The sequence below is a fragment of the Rhinolophus sinicus genome, chromosome 7 (assembly GCF_057876585.1).
Source record: "Rhinolophus sinicus isolate RSI-liver-muscle chromosome 7, RSI-T2T, whole genome shotgun sequence".
Taxonomy (NCBI): domain Eukaryota; kingdom Metazoa; phylum Chordata; class Mammalia; order Chiroptera; family Rhinolophidae; genus Rhinolophus; species Rhinolophus sinicus.
In genome coordinates, this window is record NC_142507.1 from 48835100 (window position 1) to 48856470 (window position 21371).

General features: G+C 43.2%; 2 protein-coding genes across 6 annotated transcripts in view; one reads left to right on the forward strand and one right to left on the reverse strand.

The window, feature by feature from the left end:
* Positions 1–14111, forward strand: part of WDR3 (WD repeat domain 3) — a 28470-nt gene extending 14359 nt beyond the window's left edge. For both annotated transcript variants that reach the window (XM_019730598.3, XM_088799523.1), the window contains exons 12-27: positions 1382–1475; positions 3371–3472; positions 4812–4897; positions 5062–5197; positions 5870–5926; positions 6990–7090; positions 7291–7402; positions 7524–7658; positions 7919–7969; positions 8520–8585; positions 9088–9180; positions 9666–9713; positions 10398–10441; positions 12082–12210; positions 13233–13326; positions 13615–14111. In XM_019730598.3, the coding sequence (XP_019586157.3) occupies positions 1382–1475; positions 3371–3472; positions 4812–4897; positions 5062–5197; positions 5870–5926; positions 6990–7090; positions 7291–7402; positions 7524–7658; positions 7919–7969; positions 8520–8585; positions 9088–9180; positions 9666–9713; positions 10398–10441; positions 12082–12210; positions 13233–13326; positions 13615–13770 (1504 nt within the window). In that variant the 3' untranslated portion in view covers positions 13771–14111. The remainder of the gene's footprint in view (positions 1–1381; positions 1476–3370; positions 3473–4811; positions 4898–5061; positions 5198–5869; positions 5927–6989; positions 7091–7290; positions 7403–7523; positions 7659–7918; positions 7970–8519; positions 8586–9087; positions 9181–9665; positions 9714–10397; positions 10442–12081; positions 12211–13232; positions 13327–13614) is intronic.
* The window catches only part of SPAG17 (sperm associated antigen 17), a 163016-nt gene continuing 150591 nt past the window's right edge, over positions 8947–21371 (reverse strand). For 3 of the 4 annotated variants that reach the window (XM_088799522.1, XM_088799521.1, XM_088799520.1), the window contains exons 47-49: positions 19603–19747; positions 17563–17707; positions 8947–9130 (exon numbers count right to left, since the gene is read on the reverse strand). In XM_088799522.1, coding sequence (XP_088655648.1) covers positions 17568–17707; positions 19603–19747 — 285 coding nt within the window. In that variant the 3' untranslated portion in view covers positions 8947–9130; positions 17563–17567. Of the gene's footprint in view, positions 9131–14968; positions 15066–17562; positions 17708–19602; positions 19748–21371 lie in introns of all 4 variants that reach the window. The other variant, XR_016021765.1, reaches the window with a different exon arrangement.

Genomic DNA, 21371 nt, shown 5'->3' on the forward strand with positions numbered 1-21371 from the left:
AAACACTTTCTTTGATTTTCATTATTTCCTTTTCTGACTCATTTTTCCCAGTCTTTTTCTGGCTCCTTCTTACCTTTTTGACCTCTAAATGTCGGAATACTTCAGGGGAGAGTCTGGAGCTTTTCTCTGTCTGTACTCACCCTATGTGGTATCTACACGGGGCTTTCTCTGTGCCGATGGCACATACATTTATATCTCTGTCCTTAGTCTTTCCCTGAACGTCAGGCTCATTTGTCCAAATCCTTTGTTTGTATCGCCCCTTGAATATCTAATTAGGCATCTCAAATAGTTACGTGTCCCAAACTATACCTTCTTCAACAGTTTTCCCACCTGCTTTTCCAACAGACTTGTCCATCTTAGTAAATAATTACTTCCTTCTGGTTATTCTAGCCCAAATCCTGTCGCCATTCTTGATTCTTGTGTCCAATGTCCAAGCCATTAGCAAATCCTGTCAGCTTTACCTTCAAAACGAATCCGGAATCCCACCCCATCTCCTCACCGGCATTGCCACCATCCTGCTCATCTGGATTGTTCTGGGAGCTTCCCGACTGGTCTCCCTGCCTCCTCCTTTGCCCCTCTGTAGTCTCTTCTCCACACAGCAGCCACTGTCATTTTCCGATGGAAGTTATATCACTTCCGAAAGCTCCGTCTTGCTCTAAGGAAAAACCAAAGTCCTTCCAGACCTTCATCTCTTTCTGCCAACCCCTCTGCTTCACGGGCGCCACACTGGCCTGTCACCCCTGCACACAAGGAAGTGCCTGGGTCATGGCCTCTGTGCTCCCTGCTCTTTCTACCTGGAATCACTCAGCTCCAGGCTTCTGTCTCCTCATCACACGACAGTCCTGCTGTCCTCCCCACCTCGCCCTCCTCACCCCCTCCCCCCGCCATGTGTTTCTCCATGGCACCTGATGTACCAACATCGATCTCATTCCTAAAGATGTTAGGAATGGTGTTCAGTAAATGTTTGTGGAATGAAGTGGGCATTTGACTTATATTTGTTGAATGGATGACTATGTATGGTTCGAGAAAATGAATTTTACTTGTAGAGACATAATAATAGGCTAATGCGACCTGCAATCCTGTGCACTCACGCACTTCCTTGTAGGGGCAGAGGGGTTCTCTCGAGCCCAGCCGGTGCTTTTCTCTGCCTTGTTTCTGTAACATCTCCATTCCTTAGGGTTGGGAAGCTCCTACAAAGAAAACAAAGTTAGGTGCCATTTCATGTTTTCTCCCTGGATTGTCATTGGGTCTGAGCTGGGGGGTTATTCACGCTTCCTCCTCTGTGATACGAATCACTTTGTGTGGCTAAGTGTGTACGGAGCACACACGCTAACCTCTGTGATGGGGGAGCGGGTTCTGACTTGTTTGTTCTTCCTCACAGGTCTACACTGCAGTGTATTCGCACGATGACCTGTGAATATGCCCTTTGCTCATTCTTTGTACCTGGTGACAGGCAGGTGGTCATAGGCACAAAGGTAAACCGAGACGTTTTCTTGGATTTGGGGGTCTTTTCTATTCAGTGTTCTTAAAGTTGTTTGAGAAATCTGGGTTCTTTCTTAGCATACAGAAAATGTATTAAAGCTGCATAACACGAGAGGGTGTTTGTTCATTGCCTTTTTCAGTTTTGTTTTCTTTGTTTTTTACAAAAATCAAACCTCATGTCAAATTATGAGGAAGAAAATGAAAGTCATGACCAGGAGCTGTGATTTACGTTTTGGTGATCGGCCTTTAGTGCGTCATGTTTGAGCACATATGTAGTTGCGTTTTGAGAAGGTGGATGATGAAGTACAGTAAGTAGCATAGCGTCACGCTTGGCAGGTAGAAGCCTTCAACAAAGAAACTGACCAAGTCCTCCTTCCCAGCTGCGGGTCAGATTGGGAGATAAGCAGGAGGGAATGAGCAGACATGGATTTGGATTCAGTGTCCCTTTTACAAAATGGGTAATTTGGAGCAAGTCACATCACTTCTTTCACGTGTTTCCTTATCTCTGTGATGGGATAATGACACCTGCTTTTTGACAGCGGCTTTCACACAAGGTCGGCCTACATTTGAATCCCCGCTTTTCCTTCCACTCACGAGTTGTGCGACCTCTGGGCAAGTTACTTAACTCGGGAAGCCATTTGTTCTCATGTAAAATGATGTAAAATCCTACCTCCCAGTATCAAATCACTCAGCACAGAGACTAGCTTACAGCAAATTAATAAGTAAGGTGGTAGCTTAAGAAGCAGTGATGAATAGTAGTGAGAATCAGATGGACTAGATCTGTGGAATGTGTTGAGAAGTGCTTCGTAAGTAGGTGTCATTGTTATCCCCCTAAACCAATGCCCTCTGTACATGACTGTGTTATTAGAAAACGTATGTATCACAGTGGATATTGTTTTGCCTGGTATGAAGTGTAAAAAAAGTTGGAGAGATTTTAGGGTCATTGTCAAGAAAAGAGCATTAAATTTCAGTGAACAGTTTCCCTCATTTTTCATTAATTCTTTCAACAAACATCCATTATGTGCTGTTGGGAAAGCAGCTTGCAGATTGTTCCAAGGACTTCTTGTAGGACTAGAATACAACCCCAGCCTGTGCGCTAGGAAGTTATGTCCATGATCTCATTGAATCTCAACAACTTAGAGGTTGTGATACAAAGTCCATCTCACAAATGAAAAAGCAGGCTCATAAAGATGAATTCCCCAACAGTCGCTGAGTTGGAAAGAAGCAACTCGGGGACTCAGGTCTTTCACCTTGCACTCTTTCCAGTACATGTGCAAAGAGCAGGCTTTGCCACTGTGTGTGCGCTACGCTACACTGTGGCCACGACATGTACAGACTTCTAAACAGAAGCAAGGCCGACTCTTTCTAAGCAACTGTGATTTGTTTTTTGAGGTTCATTGCCCTCCCTGGCATTATAGGTAGCTTGTTATTTCTGTCCGTGTATCGTAGAGGAAACCAAAACTACATGGAGAAGAGTTGGTTAAGCCAATTCCCATAGAAGATAGTCCACTTAAAGTATCGATTAACCTTTCAAGGTTTTCAGGTTTCCCATTGGCTGTTATGTTTATTCTGATTTGCCTGTGGGCATGATAGTTCCCTTGAGTTTGGGGAACCGATGAAAGTGACAAGACTCCTGAACTCCAGGGTCGTACTAGTCCATAGGTGTACAGCATGGCAGCCCTGCCACAGGCAGCATGTCAGTAGGGGGCTTAACAGCATTTATTCTGGTAGGAAGTACCGAGCATGGAACATGGGGGCCAGTTCCCAAGCAGTTGGCCATGTCGTTGCTGCGTGGTTATGAAATCTTTTCTGACGGGTGTGGGCATGAATCATGGCGGCTGTCGGTGTGCTCGTTAGTTAGACCTGTGCTCGTTTGTGTCTCCCACAGACAGGGAAGCTGCAGCTTTATGACTTGGCCTCAGGAAATCTGCTGGAGACAGTCCATGCGCATGAGGGGGCTTTGTGGTCCATGTCTCTGTCTCCAGATCAGGTAACTGACCACATGTGAAGACCGGGGCTCTAGGACTCTGGCTGCGTTTCTCATTTCTTCTTCTTGTTTTTTTAAATTAAATTGATTGGGGGGGGGGTCACATTGGTTAATCCCATTATGTAAGTATCAAGCATACAATTCTATCACACATCATCTGTATATTGCATTGTGTGGTCACCACCCAGAATCTAGTCTCCCCCTCGTCACCATATATTCGACCCCTTTTACCCTCTTCATCCTCTCCCCACCCCCGTCATCTCTGGTAACCACTCCCACTTCTCATAACAGGTTTTACTGCCGCCTAACAGGTTCCTCTCTGGGTTTCTTTACAGAAAGCCTGCGTTTTGTCTAGTTTTGAGGTTTCATATGATGCCGTGTCACATATCGTCTAATATGAAGAGTAATGGTGCAATCGCTCAGAACATTTTGAGATGTTTTTTGAAAATGCCTTAAGAGATTTTGGTCCATTTATTTGAATATTCTCAGAGGTGCAACCCTTCATCCATTGAAAATAGACATTATTTTTGGAAAAAAACGAATCTGGAATTTAGAGTGGGTAATGCCATTGGGGTCAGAACGGGACGGCATTTAAAATTCAAATAGTAATAACATCTTGCATTTATAGAGTGGTTTTTTTCCAAAGTATTTTCACATCCATCATTACGTCATTTATAGTTATTTTTACAATGATTTTATAAACTAGGTAGTGTTTGTTTCTACAGCTACACTAACAATCATTGTAAGGTTGTTTCCTGTGTTACAAACCTCTGAAATGGCAGCTAGACACTGGAGACCTAGTTTTCTGACTGTTCGTAGGCTTCACACTAACACTACCCAGTGATGAGACTAATTTTCTTGATATTGGAAAACAGTTGCAAACATATTTTAAGCAGACACGTTGCCGGAATACATTTCTACCCTTCTGAGGTAGATACTTTGAACAAACTTATTTAGATGGACCACTGTATATTTGTGAAACTATTTTACAACTTAGTAGCAAATTCTTTGGACTGTTGCCTTCTTAGGTGCAGCAAAAACCCCAGAATGTTCCAGTCTTTCTTTCTGATACAGCAACAAAAGTATAACTAGAACTTTATAAGTATAACTAGAACTTGATGCTAGTTGTCACCTGCCTCCATTAGTGTCAACTAAGAATTCTCAAATAAGGTCCGTGGCAGCAGCCCCAGAGGAACATGAGAAGGGTTAGAGAGAAACCACTTTTTTCTTAAATCTTATCCCATGTCATTAAATACAAATGCTTTTACACTCTTCTGATGTGTCTTCTTATAAAAGTTTCTGTACTAAAATATTTTTTAATGGAATGCCATTTGATTTTCAGCGCGGCTTTGTGACAGGTGGTGCAGATAAATCGGTCAAGTTCTGGGATTTTGAGTTGGTGAAAGATGAAAATAGTACCCAGAAGAGGTGAGCAGACATGGCTGATTTGTGTCCATTTCGTGGACGGAAAACGAGGAACCACTAATGGACTCTTGTGGGTTTCTGTTGAGCTCCCGAGTTTTGGGGATCCTGCCTGCTTTTGTGGAGGACTCATTTTTAATCTTTTTTCTTGATGCTTTCTGTGGTGCTAGACTTTCTGTGAAGCAAACCCGAACCTTGCAGCTGGATGAAGATGTGCTGTGTGTCAGTTACTCCCCCAATCAAAAGCTGTTGGCTGTGTCTCTGCTGGACTGTACTGTGAAAATTTTCTACGTTGACACTTTAAAGGTGTAGTGGTTACTCCTGGGGCAGTTTTCTTTCTTCTGACTGGCCTTGGGTTGACACTATAAAGTGACCTTGACTGTGCCAACCAGTAGTGTATTTCTCAAAGTTGGTATGTGAATCAAAACATTATAGCTGCACTAGGAAAGCTCAAGTTTCAAAAGAATCCTTTGGTTCCTAGATTTTGCTTAAAACAGGTGCTAGTCCGTATGTTCAGACAACCTGTTGTAGCCAGTAGTTTAGGGGCATCGCTAGGTGTCCTGGGCAGTGATTCCACATTTGGCTGTATCTCAGGATCGTTTGGGTTGTTTTTAAAATACAGATTACTGGGCCCTACGCCCAGAGAGTTGCTAGGACTGGACTGGGCCTGGGAACAGTGGGAAACCGGTGCTGCAGTGGGAAACCGGTCAGCTGAGAGATCCAGCAAACATCTGCGCCATGTCTGACTGAGGCAGGCGGCTTCCGGTCCCACTGTGTTGCCAGGGTCTGGTTAGGGCAGGCAGGGTCTGTACGAGCCGCCGCCAGGGGTGTCGTCGTCTTTGAGATAAAGATAGACAACAATCCAGAGCAGGTGTTAGCACTGTTTTTAAAGTTGTCGTTTCGATCCACGTGTAGTAAGTGATGCCTGTGTTTTATAGACACACACGAATTATTTGTATTCTTTTTTTCACATTTTAGTTTTTCCTCTCACTGTATGGACACAAACTGCCTGTTATATGCATGGACATCTCATATGTAAGTAAAGTGTAAATAGTGTCTCGGTAACAAGTTGGTTTTTTTCCTAAAGCATTTTCTTAGTTCTTGGCTTAATATCTTCATGTTAGAATATTTATCTTTTCTTTCTGTTGTACATGACTTTCTGTCCCCAAATCATAAACCAATATACATTGTAATCATTCCTCAAACATGCTACTTTAATGCCTTCAGGATATTTTCACAAATACCTGAATCAGTCCTCATGACTAACTCCCTGTTGTGGAATTCCCAAATAGTGTTTTGTTGGCTACAATACTATAATTGGTAGAGTACCCTACAACATGAAAGACTTTAAAAAAGGCACCCCCCTTTGTTCTGAAAGATGGTATTGGTGAGGAAGAAGGAACTTAGCTTTATATTTGGATATTTACAGTATTTTTCACACTGTATACTTTGTCTTTTGACCAAAATCGTCTTTTTGCGCTGTCTAGTTATGATTAGGGGTGACTGTATATATTTAAAAACAATGTCGAGTCTGTGTGACATTGTGACACTGTGGGGCCCAGTGCCCCAGCTGTCTGTGATTAGAGCATTAACAGAGTAAGTTGGTGTTAAAAATATTTCTGATTTTCCTGTTATGTTGCCAACCATTTGAATTAGGCATTGAAACAGGAAGAATAAGAAAAATAGTGATAGGGAACATGAGATAAAAGGCTCGGACCTAACATTCTAGTAGATTCTTTCCCAGCCTCATTCTTTCCTTCACTTTTTGTCTTCCTCTCTCCTGGGAAATCCTATGACAGATCAGAGATTCTTTTTCCTGTCTGTGTAACAGAGGAAGTAGTCACCTCCGTGGAGGCACAACTTGCCCTGCAGCAGTACAAGAACGGTTAAGCCACCGAGTTCTGGCTTTCCCTTAACAAGCTTTACGTCAGTCTGTAGGTAAAAGCAAAGAAGTAGGTGCTCTTGGTAGGAGCTGAATTTCCTTTGTTGGCTTTGACTTTAATGGTTTTGAAAGAAATGGGTGGAATATGCTGGTTAGCTTTTCTTTATCTAATTTACAGAGTTTCAGAAAATCAATGATTCATTCTCTCCCTCGTAGGACGGAGCCCTGATAGCGACTGGCTCTGCTGACAGGAATGTGAAAATCTGGGGTCTGGACTTTGGGGACTGTCACAAGTCCCTCTTTGCACACGACGACAGGTAGGTGCAGTCTGTTCCCTTTGAGTCACCTGTAGGTACCATTTTGCTTGAGCGTCTGTGTCTGTTACATAGCGTTCTCAGTCATCCATTTAAAATTTTCAACTATAGAGACACTCAAGAAGTAGTGATGCAAAGCTCTGTGTGTAAGACTTGAATAACGTGGCACTTGATGACACATGCACGCTTCTCTCACTTTTCAGTGTGATGTACCTACAGTTTGTACCTAAGTCTCACCTCTTCTTCACTGCTGGCAAAGACCGGAAGATTAAGCAGTGGGATGCAGACAGATTTGAACACATCCAGACTCTGGAGGTAACCCCTTCCTGCTCTGCCTGCTCCGCACCAAGGAGCCACTTTGAACACTGAGTGTGGGTCTCCCACTAATGTAGCACGTAGCAGTCTGTGAATGTTTTGGTTGGTTCTCTCTCTCCAGGGGCACCACCAGGAAATATGGTGCTTGGCTGTCAGCCCCAACGGAGACTACGTGGTGTCCTCGTCCCATGACAAATCTCTGAGACTTTGGGAGAGAACAAGGGAGCCTCTTATTCTTGAGGAAGAAAGGGAGATGGTAAGCACTTGAGCCTTGCTTACAAATGCTGGTGGGTGTCAGACACGCTGTCCAGCTGACGTTTCCTTTTTAGTGCAGTTACACCTCAGTCAGTGCAAGTTCCAGGACCTCCATGAGATGCTGGTGCCATTTCAGCACCAGGCAGAGGCAGACGCCATTAGGGGGTTGCATTTTGAAAGAAGCAACTTCGGTCTCATTTCACTGCGCATAGAGGCCATGTTTCTTTCTTTCCAATTAATTTCTATCTTATCTCTTGGCAGCAAAGGGAAGCAGAATATGAGGAGAGCGTGGCCAAAGAAGACCGACCACCAGTAAGTCAATCTCTCGGGCCCTGAGATTGTGCCCTGTCACTATGTGGCCAGCATTTACTATAATCTGAAGAATTTCTAATGGAATTCGAGTTGGGGCCAGACGCTGAAGTCATCACCAGCTGAAATGGGAAAGAAGCTGTGTAGTCCTTTTTATTCCGCTATATATATCCTGATTTTGTGGGACAAATAATTGACCAGATTTGGTATTGAATGACTGTCATTCTGGCCGTTTTTTGTTGTTTGTTTTTTATAAGGAGGCTTCAGGGAATTATTTCACTGTAGAATAAAAATAAAAATCAGGAAAAAAAATTGAGAAATTGGGCATTATCTTTAAACATTTGTAGAGCAGGATATTCTTATAACACATACAAAATACTTAACAAGGGTGTCTGGCACTTATTAAGTACACTCAGTTAATGGTAGCGGATAACAGTGTTATTATCATGATCCTAAAATAATAATGCCTGTTCTTTTATGAATATACAATTAATGCAGTGGCTCTTTAATGCTTGTCACCGATATTGTTCAAGGATCTCTCTGTTTCTGGCAGGTTCCGGGAGAGACTCAAGGTGAAAATTACTTTACTGGAAAGAAAACGATTGAAACAGTCAAAGCAGTAAGTTGATACAGAATGTAATATCTCATTTTTCTTTTTTTTAAAAATAGGATCTGAACTTTTTAGTAAAAGTCTTATCAACCCAACAGTCCTTTTGTGACACAAAGTTGATTAAATTGATAGATAGAGATCAAAACCTGATTTCCTTCCTTGAAACCAAGGACAGAGTGTTGCTGACCTGTCTGAGCAGCACATGGTTTGTAGAAAGGAAAGCTCGATCTCCTGAAAGCAGTTTCCAGATGTTCCTGAAAGCTGCCCTACTCAGGTGTCCACGGACGTTTTTACCTGAATCCAGAACACTTCGTCTCCTCCCTGTAAATTAGAAAGAAGAGAAAAAAGGAAAACCAAAGACATCTCTAAATGCTGTTTGGCACTCTGTCAGCCATCTTTATTAAAATGAGTCAAGCGATTCGGTAATTTTCTAATCAGGCCTTCAGTTGCAGTGTCCTGGGATGATGGAATGTGTTGTGGTGATTTCTGTCCTTTGTCCTCATCTGTGTAGGCGGAGAGGATCATGGAGGCTATTGAGCTATACCGAGAGGAAACTGCGAAAATGAAAGAACACAGAGCCATTTGTAAAGCAGCAGGGAAAGAGGTAAGATAGCCCTTTAAGCTATACTCGGGGAGACCCTTTAAATAGAGACAGTTCCTGAGAAGAAAACCACCGTTTTGGAATTTATTATTAACTCAGATCAGGAAACGAGATAAACGTCAGATTTTTTTTCTGATTCAAACATCAGAAGGAATTGAGGAACTGGAGAGAGGAAGCTTGGTCTTAATACAAAGGGGCGGGCAGGAAACTGTGGACCGAGATGACGGTTGTAGTGAGTAGAAACTCAAGCTCCTAGTTTGGTTTGGGAGGCTGGGTAACCATTTCAGATTTCTAGATGAGATGTTTTGCCCAAACTGATTCATAAGCGCTGTGGAAACCAAAAGGCCTGATAATTCTTTTATACTTTTACAGTTTTCAGGGTCCCTCGTTTCCCTTTCGAAATGTAAAATACTATTATCACCCTGCCTGTGAAAAAGCACTATCTGAGTCTCATTTTTTTAATGATTTGATTCAATCATTTTTCGTAGGTTCCGCTTCCCACCAACCCCATCCTGATGGCTTACGGCAATATCTCCGTGAGTAGAATGTCTATCAGGCTTCCTTTGTTTATTCACAAGTTATTCTCAGGGGTGAGAGGAGGTGAAGGGACTTTCTGCTTTGAGGTACAGGTACTGGGGATTACTTTGTCGTTAAAAACCTCGCTTGGATGGTGGAATCCTCTTGGGGTATTTTGTATTAATATTTCAAATGACATTCAGTGTAATGCCCAAGTCGTCCTTTTTGGTTGGGCTGGCCTGGCATCCTTATATTCCCTAGTGTGCATTTGTGGTCAGTATGCAAGGCCCTCTGAAGAGTCTGTTCATCTCAGTGAACACTGAAATTGAAGGTTTGGGAGGAAAAGTTGGCACAGTCAGGTAAAAAAGGAGAGAGAGGGAGTGACGGGAGAATGTGTGCTTGTCTAGCAATCCCCAGTGACTTAGCACTGTACTTGCATGTCTTACTGATCACAGTAATTGTGTGAATCGGGGTGTCTTCCTTTAACAGATATGTCAGGACTTGTAGATAGAAGGGAACAGCTGCTAAGTGGCAGAGCTGGGTCGTGGACCCAGATCTGACGACTGAAATTCCATGTGTGTCACACCATTTTAGGACACCGTGTCTCGTATGAGAGAGAGGCATCCTGGATTTTAGGAGATGGAAGTTAGCTTCAGTAGAAACCAGTCAAGGGGCTCACTAATGCTCTTATCCTTCCTTTGTAGCCTTCAGCTTATGTGTTGGAGATTTTTAAAGGAATCAGGTCAAGGTAAGTACCAGGGCACAATTATTACAATTTGTCAGCTAACAACATTTATCAAATTGCCTATCTAAACATGAGACAAATAGAAATTATAACTGATGGTTATCATCCTTCTAGGTTTAACTGTGTCAAAATTTTGATGGAAAATAATTCATTATAATGTTCTATTTGAAGTAGAGCTAGGAGGCTCCTCCCAAAATATGAAGGGAGATACTTTCAAGCACAAAGGAAGGGAAATGCTACTTTGCATTGTAGGCAATGAAATCCTCTATAATTTAGTCGGAAGTACCAACTCTTAACATTTTTGTTGTTTTATTTCCTCTGGCTTATTTTCTGTGTACATACACAATTGGAATCATACTGTATACTATTTTGTATCCTGTCCTTTTTCACAGAATATTTCCTGAGAATTTGCTCATGTAATTAACAGTCTTCAAAAACATGTCATTGAATTGATTCAAAATACTCCAATGAACAAATGACTATTGGATGTTGCATTTGTTTTGGCTACTGTCAGTATGACTGCAGTGAATATCTTTACATGAAATCTTTGTCATCGTTAATTATTTTCCTTAAGATCTAGCAGTCTAATAACAGATCAATGGGCACAAACTTTTTAAAGGTTTATGTTGCTGAATTACTTTCCAGAGTGCTTGTCATACTGGTTTTTACCAGGCTTTAAAAAAATTCTTCCCCGTTTGACAGGCAAAAAGTTGTACTGTATTCTTTTTATTTCTTTTCATTATTAAGAGAGTTAAAATTTTATCATAGTTGTTAGCCATTTTTATTTTTTCCTGTGAACTTTTTGTTACTTTCCCTTTCTTGTGCTTTTCAGTAGTTTCTCTTACTGATTTTTAATTATCTTGTCATATACTTTTGAAATAATGTTTCTTGCTTGTGATTTTCCTTGTGAGTTTGACCTACTGAAAGTTATCACTTTTCATAACAAATCACAATATGTAAGTATGTATCCCACACAAGAAATAAACAGGACCACAATGATGAAACCTCACTAGAGAAATGTAAAAGAAAATTTAGATTCATGGAGGTACAGTGCATTCCCAAATGGGAAGATTCTGTGTTGTAAAGATTTAGTTTTTCTTAAACGAATTTATAGGTTTTGATTCCAATTGAAATCCTCTTGAGATTTCTCATTGGGGTTGATGAAATGATACTAGAGCTAGTTCCAAAAAAGTAAAACAAACCAAAACCAAAACCAGAATCTATTCTAGATTTAAAAACTATAAAATTAGCAAGAACAAAATAGTACAGGATTGTTGTCAGAATCAATTGATCATTCTAAACAGTCTCAGAAGCCCTGAAACAGACTCTATTAAGTGTAAGGACTCCATAAATGATCAAAGAAGCATCATATAAAGATGGAATAGTCAACAAAAGGCTTTGGAGAAATTGGGCATCTGAATGGACACAGTGTCATGGACCGAAATGCATGCACTAGATTAAACTACAAAAACCAAAACATTGAAAAGAGAGAACCATCTAGAATATAGGTGAATATTTAATTTAATTCTGAATAGGTAAGAGCCATTGAAGAATACAGGCAGGAAAAACAGTAGGGGAAAAGATTGAAAAATTGACCATGTTAAGAAATGTGGCATTTTTAATGTGTATGTTTTCTTCTTCAGTGAGCTGGAGGAATCCCTACTCGTGTTACCTTTCTCTTACGTCCCAGACGTTCTTAAACTCTTCAATGAATTCATCCAACTGGGCTCTGATATTGAACTTCTATGTAGGTGCCTCTTCTTCCTCCTCAGGTAACACCCTTTTCCAAAAATACTGTGTCTACTGGGCATAAGCGCTCCAGCAGCACCCTTAACTGAAGCTGCCAACGCTTTAGAATTAAAAACTCTGAGGCTGCAGTGTCACCGACTGTGACAGAATTTCTGCGCTGCCTCACACAATTATTTCTCATCCTTTGGAATCAGTCTTATCCTTAAAACACGGCTCGCGGTGCCGAATCCGCGTAGGCCTCCAGGCTGCGTCAGACACAGACGCTCTGGGTCTAGTCAGTCTGCCGACAGCCCATGACTGAACGCCAGTGTGCCTCATGTGGTGTTGCTAATCGTTTTGTTTTGTTCTCGTAACAACATTTTAAGGAATCGGCCGTTTATCTTCCAGGCCTCTACAGGTTTTAAAAAAACACACAAGAGAAAACATTTAGTGAATTGTTTTCATGATCTTAACTCGCCATTCCTTGTGTTCTGTCAGGATAGTAGCAAAAGAGGAACAACTGATATGTTCATATTTTATATCATCGGAAATGATGTTTGTATTATTCTGTTGCCATATTTAGAATTGGGGGCAAGTCGTGAAACATAAACTCATATTCAACAGTGTTACTAGTAATACTGTTGCTATGGCAGATGTGCTGTTGAATCCGGGTTACTGGTTCTAAGGGAAACCCCACGAGTACTCCTAGCGCATCACAGGGAGTAGCTGGGTACTACCTCGCAGGGAGCTACGGCAGATCACAACCGAGAGTGCAGGTGAATGAAAGTTAAAGGCGCATGGATTCATCAGTGGCGTCCTGGAACTTGAGGGGAGAGTCTGAGTATGTGATAAGGTTTAGGACAGTATTTTTTAAATTGTCATCAGCTAGAACTGAATAGGAGGGAAGAAACTAGCTTTTTGCTAGAAGCATTTCTAGACTCCAATGATACAGTAAAATCTTTCTATTATTATTTTTTGCTTTGATGGGTCTATTTGCTATTTCTAGGAGGGTAAGTGGAGCCAGACCACTACCCCTTGGTAACATAACTCTGTTTTGTTTTCTGAGGATTCACTTCGGGCAGATCACTAGCAACCAGATGCTCGTGCCAGTGATTGAGAAACTAAAGGAGACAACAATTTCGAAAGTCGGCCAAGTCCGGGTAAGTGTGCTGGTGGACATACAACAGCGAGGGGAGAATCCCACGTGAACGAGACTTGGGAGCAGCCTAGGGTGCTGGGCCTTATCCTGGGCGGTTTGACCAGACAGACGTCTGTATGTTAGGGAAGGTGTCACTGGAACTGAGAGGGACAGGAAGACAAGGGAAGACCGTAGACAGGGAGGAAAGAGGACTAACACCTGAAGCGTTGCTTCTCCTGACTCACACGACAGGAGACATGGAGCTCAAGTGATGGCAGGTCTGTTTACTCTTTCTTGTATTCCTCCCCAGGACGCTATCGGCTTCAATATGGCAGGTCTCGATTATCTCAAGAGGGAATGTGAGGCAAGAAGTGAAGTGATGTTTTTTGCTGATGCTACCAGCCAGTTGGAAGAGAAGAAGAGGAAGAGGAAAAAGAGGGAGAAGCTCATTTTAACATTGACTTAGAACTGAGATGTAGTGCCTTTGGCTACGTTTTCTTTAAGAGGACTTCCAACTCAGTAGTGGTAGAGTTGGTGTCAACTTCAAAGTAACTAAGGAACAGCTTATTATGTAACACCATCGAGAAAAGCTTCGTGAGTGGTTTATTACAAGGGTTACGTCTAAGCTTATTTAAGAGAGAGAGAGAGCGAGAGAGAGAGAGAGAGAGAGAGAGAGAGTGAGAGTGTGTGTGTGTGTGTGTGTGTGTGTGTGTGTGTCCAGGTAAAGAAGATATGCTTAACAATTTTGAGATTCATTGGCTGGAAATTAAATGCTTCGTGTACTTGACATTAAATTCTTTCTCAGTAGCAAGTGTCATAAGTCATATCTCATCCCAAAGAAATCTAGTGAATCTATCAGAGGGTGTAGGACAGTGACCAAGGAGGCAGTGGTGTCTGTCCCTGGGTACAGGACTGTACCTAGGGTATCACTCACCTATCAGCTGTAATCTGTGAGCCTGCTCAGAGCTGCCTTCCCAGGCCACACCAGTGGGAGCTGAGGAAGAAGCCAGCTGGCCTACACACTGTCCACAATCCGTCCCCTTCCCTCACAATTGAAGAGCCTAAGTTTTGAGGTGAGACCCAGGTTCCCAAGGGCAGCATCCCCTTGTGTCCTAAGCCCTGTCACTTTATTTCTGGGGTGTTGTGGGGTCCCAGCAGCTCTTGTGTTTTAGGACAGAGCACGCCTGGCCCAATAGGCCCTGGCCCAAGCCTTGGCGGGGCTCAGCTCTGGCTGCCTCTGGAGTGTGGGCTGGACCCGGCGACTGGCTTCTGAAGAACAGAATACAGCAAATGTACATGTCTCCCCAAAGTAAGGACGAAACACCATGAATGTTGCCAGGCTCACACCCCCAGGCTCTCCTGGCTTGCAATCAATGCATCAAACCACCATGTTGAGAGATTCCCTAAGGAGAGGCCCAGGCAGCAAGGAACTGAGGGCGGTCTCCAGAAAACAGCCAAGGTGGGGCCATACTGGACTAGGGTGGACCCTAAATCCAATGCCTGTTGCCCTTAGAACAATGCCATGTGAGGACACACGGTGAAGGAGGTGACAGCCGAGGCAGAGACTGGGATTAGAGCGATGTAGCTATTAGGTTGGTGCAAAAGGAATTGCGGTTTAAAAGGTTAAAAGTAATTACAAAAACTGCAAGGACTTTTGTACCCACCTAATGTAAGCCACAGAGAGGCCTCAACAAATTCTCCGTGGCCTCCAGAAGGAACCAGCCCTCTAACGCCGTGGTTTCAGACCTCTGGCTTCCTGAACTGCAAGAGAGTAACTATCTTTAGTTTTAAGCCACCCATTTTGTGGTCATTTGTTACGGTAGGCCCAGAAACTAACAGTTTGCAGTAGGGTGCTGCTGTAAGAAATAACCTGAAAATGTGGAAGTGGCTCTGGAATTTGGTGATGGGTAAAAGCTAGAATTTGGGCCGCGTGATAGTGTAATTCTAGAGTATCTTGAAGAGACTATTGGTAGACACGTGGACATCGAAAGCAATTTTGATGAAGGCTCAGAAGGAAGCAATGGGGACGGTGAGAAAGGTTCTATCGTCTTAGAGAATTTCTATATCGTGAACAGAGTGTTGATAGAAACATGAACGTTAAAGGTGCTTCTGGTGAGACCTCAGACAGAAATGAAGAACATGGGATTGATTCTGGAGGAAAAACCGATCCTGTTATAAAGTGGCTGAAAACTTGGCTGAATGGGGTTCTGCTTTCGGGTGAAACGTATAAACCGTGCTGAGGTTTCCAAGCAAAATATGGAAGATGTGGTCTGGTTTCTTGCTGCTTGTAGTAAAATATAAGAGGAAATGGAGAAACTGAGGAAGGAACTGGTCAGCAGAAAGGAACCAGCACATAATTTGGAAAATTCACAGCCTGTCCATATTGCAAAAGATGCCAAGGTATCTTTGGGTCTGTGGACAGATCACCGTGGGGCTGAAAAACCTGCCGGAGAGATTAGGTTTGTGACCGTGGATACAATCAACCATGTCAGCAGAAGCCAGGAATAGAAAACTGTCCTGTCTGCATCTCTTGGACGTCCACGGAAGAACTGACAGGTTAGGGGGAACGTTGCATCAGCAGAAACACTGCCAGCCTGGCCTGATGGGGACAGAGACAGGACAAAAGGAAGGATGGCTGCCATAGATTCTGGACGTGGGATACGGGCGGCCCAGAGGGTAAGACTGTCCCTGAGGTTGAGGATGGAGAGGCTGGGGCCGGTGAAGCCTCTGGGCCCAGGCAGATCAAGCGCAGGGTTGTTCTCAGGCCTTGAAACCTCATGAAATCGCCCTCCTGGGTTGCAGACGTGCTCTACACCAGGGAACGGGACTGTCTTTCCTGTGCTTGTATTTTACAAGCTGAACACTTGTTTTCTAGTATCACAGGCCCCTGATGGAGAGGGAACCTGGATGGGTCATACCTGCGCCTCCCGTACCTGACTGAGATGACGAGATGTGAGAGGTTTGAGTCGATGCTACTTAGATGAGATTTGGGATGTGGAGTTCACGCTGGAATGTGTGAAGGCTTGGGAATGCTGGGATGGGGTGAATGTGTTTTGCACATGGGATGGGTGTGTGTTTGGGGGAACCGGTGGGTACATTGTACTGGGTTTATCTCCATACAAGTCACATCTGCCAGAACCTGTGGATGTGACCGAATTTGTAATTAGAGTCTTTATAGATGTAATCCAGTTAAGATGAAGTCACTCAGGACTAGGGTGGGCCCTGCATCCAATGGGTAGTGTTCATACAAGGACAGTCACAGAGAAACACACAGAGAGAAGAGAAGGCCCCGAGACAGTGGCAGAGACTGGAGGACACGGCGGTCAGCCATGGAGCCCGAGGCCTGCTGGCGACCTCGGACATCGCGAGAGCTGTGAAGAACAAATTCTCATTCGGTCCCCAGAAGGAACCAGCCCTACAGACACCTTGATTTCAGACCTCTGGTTCTGAACTGTGAGAGTATATCTGTTCTCTTAAGCCCCAAGTTTGTGGTATACTTTGTTGTGACAGCCCCAAGAAACTAACACAGGTTTCTTATAGCAGCCCTACCTAGGAAACAATAGAAGATGCTGTTTACCTTTTGCTCTCATAAGCATACAGTGGGATTTTCTAGAGGCTGCCTGCTGTGTGACACGGTGACACTGAATATAGAGCAGATGTGAAATTCCAACTAGGTTCCATCAAGGCAGACATTAAAGAGATGTGCAAAGAAAAAGAGATCTTGTTTTTTGTTAAAAATCTATATATGTTAATATACTGGGTTTATTATTTTTACATAAACTTAAAAAATGTCCGTTTTAATTCTAATTTGGTGAATGTGCTCGATACGACCCACATAAACAAAAGCTCTTTGGGATCCTCGATGACTTCTTATAAGGTGTCACGTGTCCAGAACGGTAGTGAATCCTGGCTTACCTGTGACTTCAAGTCAAAGGGCACCCTGGTGTTTGTGTTCTGGCTCCTGCTTTTCGGGAAGTCGGTTCACCACGGAAAATAAGTAGGTCCGATTTTTACATCTACTTAATATTCCCTGAGCCTCACTTCCTGATTTAGAAAGTGGGGGAAATAATACCTCGTAGGTAGTATGAGCGTTAGACGTGATAATGTTTAAAGGAGTAGCTATTGTAGTTACTAAAAACCAGTGTTTTCATTCCACCCTAAGTGGCTCCTTGGTTTCTGGCTGTAAGAAGAGAACAGCCATGAGGTCGAAGGCCTCCAATGTGAATGGCTGACAATCCGGTTCCCATTTAGTACTTACTGGGCCTAATGTGGAGAGACTTCCTGGGACACGAAGAATCCAAGAGCAGAGGAAGGCGCTGCAGACGTCCTGCGGACCATGCGGTTTTCTCGTTCCCGGGGAAAACCTTTTGGTCTCTTAGCATAACGGCTGCTTGTTAAAACTGGTAGAAGACTCGTTAAGGACTGGTGTTCATGACCAAACGACTTGTGTACATAAACTCAGACATTTCAGAATTCGAACCTCTTCTCTAGCATCATGAGCTCAATTTTAGATTCTTTTCTGTCTAATGCAAATTCTGCGTCCTCAGGCTGAGGGGGATGAGAGACGGACACTGATCTCTTGGAATTCTGCTCCCCCTGGCGTACGTTTCCCTGCCTTTCTATAGGAGCCATCGGTCACCAGAACCAGGCCCCAACCGGTACCAACATCCAGATTTTACAGCTTTTTGATGTGCAGAGCTGTAGAGCTTATGAAATGGATTATGAACCATCATTATCGACACTGGAAGTAGATAAAAAAATTTAATAATACTCTCCCTCATCTATTTACCTAACTGACAGGCGGTCTTTACAGAAACGGAAATCTGATGAGCATAAAGGCAAACGGATTCAGTGGCTGTGATCAGCATCCAATCATAACCTGTGTGGAGAGGATGTAAGAGGACCCGATTTAATTTCCAGAGGGAAAAGCCTGGTTCTTTGGTTAGTTTCCTTCTGTCACTAGAGAAGAACCCTGTCATCAACACACACACACACACACACACACACACACACACACACACACCCATCACGTTCCCAGTGAAGTCTTTCCGAACAATTCCACTTTAAGTTGCAATCCTTCTTAACATTCCCTATACTGCCCTTTCCTACTTTGTATTTTTCTACACTAAATCACCATTGAAGTCCAGACTTTGTTCATCTGTGTACTGTCTGTCTTTCCACTGGAATGTAAGCCACACAAGGGCAGGGATTTTTGTGTCCTGTTCATTGCTGTATCCCTGGGCCTAGAACAGTGCCTGACATCAGAGGCACCTTATGCTCTTTGAAAGAATGAATGAACAAAGGAGTTCAACTCCATTTCTACTGCGATCAAGGTCATCTGACACAAGTCCCCCTTAATGTTCCCTTCACCTTAGAATGGCTGGATCCTTGGCCATCTTCACCCTTCCCCTTGCCAAAACTAACCCTTCAGCTCTGTTCTTGATTATTCTCTTGCTGTCACTTGGATGCTGCTGCTTCAATTCCGCCCTCTCATTTACATTTTAATGCTTCTCTGATCCATTCTCCTCAGCCTACAAATGGGAGTCTACACTGAACTGAAAATATCTCCTTTGCTCTGTTGCCTTCCTGAGGTACTGTTTCCCCGAAAATAAGACCTAGTCAGAGAATCAGCTCTAATGTGTCTTTTGGAGCAAAAATTAATATAAGACCTGGTCTTATTTTACTATAAGACCAGGTCTATATAATATAATATAATATAATATAATATAATATAATATAATATAATATAATATAATATAATATAATATAATATAATATAATATAATAATATAATATAATATAATATTGGGTCTTATGTAATGTAATATAAACTTATATTAATTTTTGCTCCAAAAGATGCATTAGAGCTGACTGTCTGGCTAGGTCTTATTTTCGGGGAAACAGGGTATATGCAAGAGACACCAATAAGAAGGTATGTATGCATAATTCAGTGAATATCCATCCAACCTTTATAATAAGAAGGTATCACCTATCCCCCAATAAGATTACAAAGGCTTGCTTTAAAAAGATAAAATCCTGATTATCTGACAGGCCATAGAGAGCCAGTAACATGGCCATCAATTCAATGTGCAGCTGGTTAGATGCTTACAAAGATGGATGAAGACACAGCCTTTGTCCCAAGAAATGCAACTCTATGCTTTTAGAAACAGAATTCCTGTAAGCGATGGAGTGCAGGTGTGAGGGGCTACGAAACTCGCATTTTGACGTCCAGGCTCTCCTTGCTAAGAGGTAATTTTTGTGCTGCAGACGACTATTCAAATTGAACTTGAAAGGATATTCGCTTCCACAGGTAAGAACAGGACCTCGCGCTCAGTCAGGATCTCAATGTCGTGAGAGACGTGCACTGACTCCTGGGCACTGTCCTCTGCAGGCGCCACGGCAAAGAACTCCACCTTCAGGTCTGTCTGCAAACCAGCGGCCACCTGGAAGACACAGTGCAGCTTTCCACCCACACAGATCTGAGTTCAAACCCCGCTTTTCACACGAGTTTGGATCCGTTACTTAAGCTCTCTAATCAGTCAGAGATGAAACAAATTGGGCACGGATGAATGAGTGTTCTTACAACATTTACAAGAATTACCTTGTAAATTAGGTAGCATTCCATTGAGTAAATGGGACCCAAGTAAGATGCTGAAGGAAAGATCTGGTACTATTTAGGAAAAAGCAAAAGGAAATGAAGTGCCAGGACCTGGACGTGGCACTCAAGGTAAGTGCCCATAATTGTGCTAGTGGTTGAGTGGCAGGGGAGAGTTTCTGTCAGTTGGCATCCTTGTAGATAAAGATCAATGTAATCTAAGCGAGTGTGCGGCCCTACAACCGCCCGGCCCCCAATTTCTAATATTCCTAATGTAAGACCTGTACTGTGACAAAGCCAGCAGAGGGAGACAGAATTGGTTTGAAGGCCAAACGGCCCTGGTCTGAAAGCTACACGGAAGAGGTTTGTACCAACAAAGAAGAAACCCGATACAGGATGAAGAAGAAACACAGCAAGGAGTGGGCTTCTCTCCTCCTTCCTTGAGGGGAACACTCGCCAGGAAAGAAAGAGCTGTTTATGTGTCCGAGCTGCCTCTCCAGGAGGTGGGGTGAAAAGCAGGCTTGAGAACAGTTATCTGGCAAAAATAAATCAGAAACTACCACATGGAAAGCAATTAGAGAGAAAGAACTTTTTTCTTCAATATAGTTGTATAAATGATACAATGTTTCAAGTTTTTCAACAGTGTGTTTGTGGACGTGTGCATACTGGAGGGTAGCCAGCAGCTGTTTCTGAGAATCGGACCCTTCGCCCTCCAAGCCCAACAATCAGAGCAGGGCTGGGGGGTGACGACATCCTGCGGGAGGGGACCTGGAGTGCTGCCACCACACAGGTTTACCCAGGCTTGGAGCATATTCATTTAGCGTTGGCAATCAACCAAGCTGAACAGTGGTTAGATTTACATATGGAGAAGTCTGGCGATTCTATTTTTGCCAGAGCCAAAACCTAACGTCAGACAACAAAAACAAAAACAAACCAAAACAAAAACCAACCCCTCCACCCACTACCAAAAAAAACCCTAACAGTATAGCCTAAGTTTCAAAGACTACACACTGGGTTTTTAGCACCTATAAAGGCTGATCCAACAACAGTCACTTTGGTTTCTGGCATAATCCCTAGTTTAAATGGAAAAGATGTGCTAACTCCCCAGAACAGTGGAAGAAGAGTTTGTTTTGATTTTTTGGTTCTGCTTTACATTGTGAAGATCCGCGAGTCTTGCCACAGGACAATGATGAATTGTTTCAGAGAGGGACTCGGGGATCAGTGGACCTAATCCCTAGACGTATTTCTGTTGGGAATTGCATTCTGCATACTCCTGTTTATAGATCGTAAGACACTAGATCTGGAAGAGGGCTAGGAAATGCTCTGGCCCAAGCTCCTTTTACAGATGAGGAAACAAGGGGCAGGCGACTAATTAAGCACCATCACTGGGCAGCTTGGTGGCACCGCCGTGATGAGAAGCCCACTGACGTTGTAGTGTGCCGAGCCACCCCTTCGGTGTCAACGGGTAACAA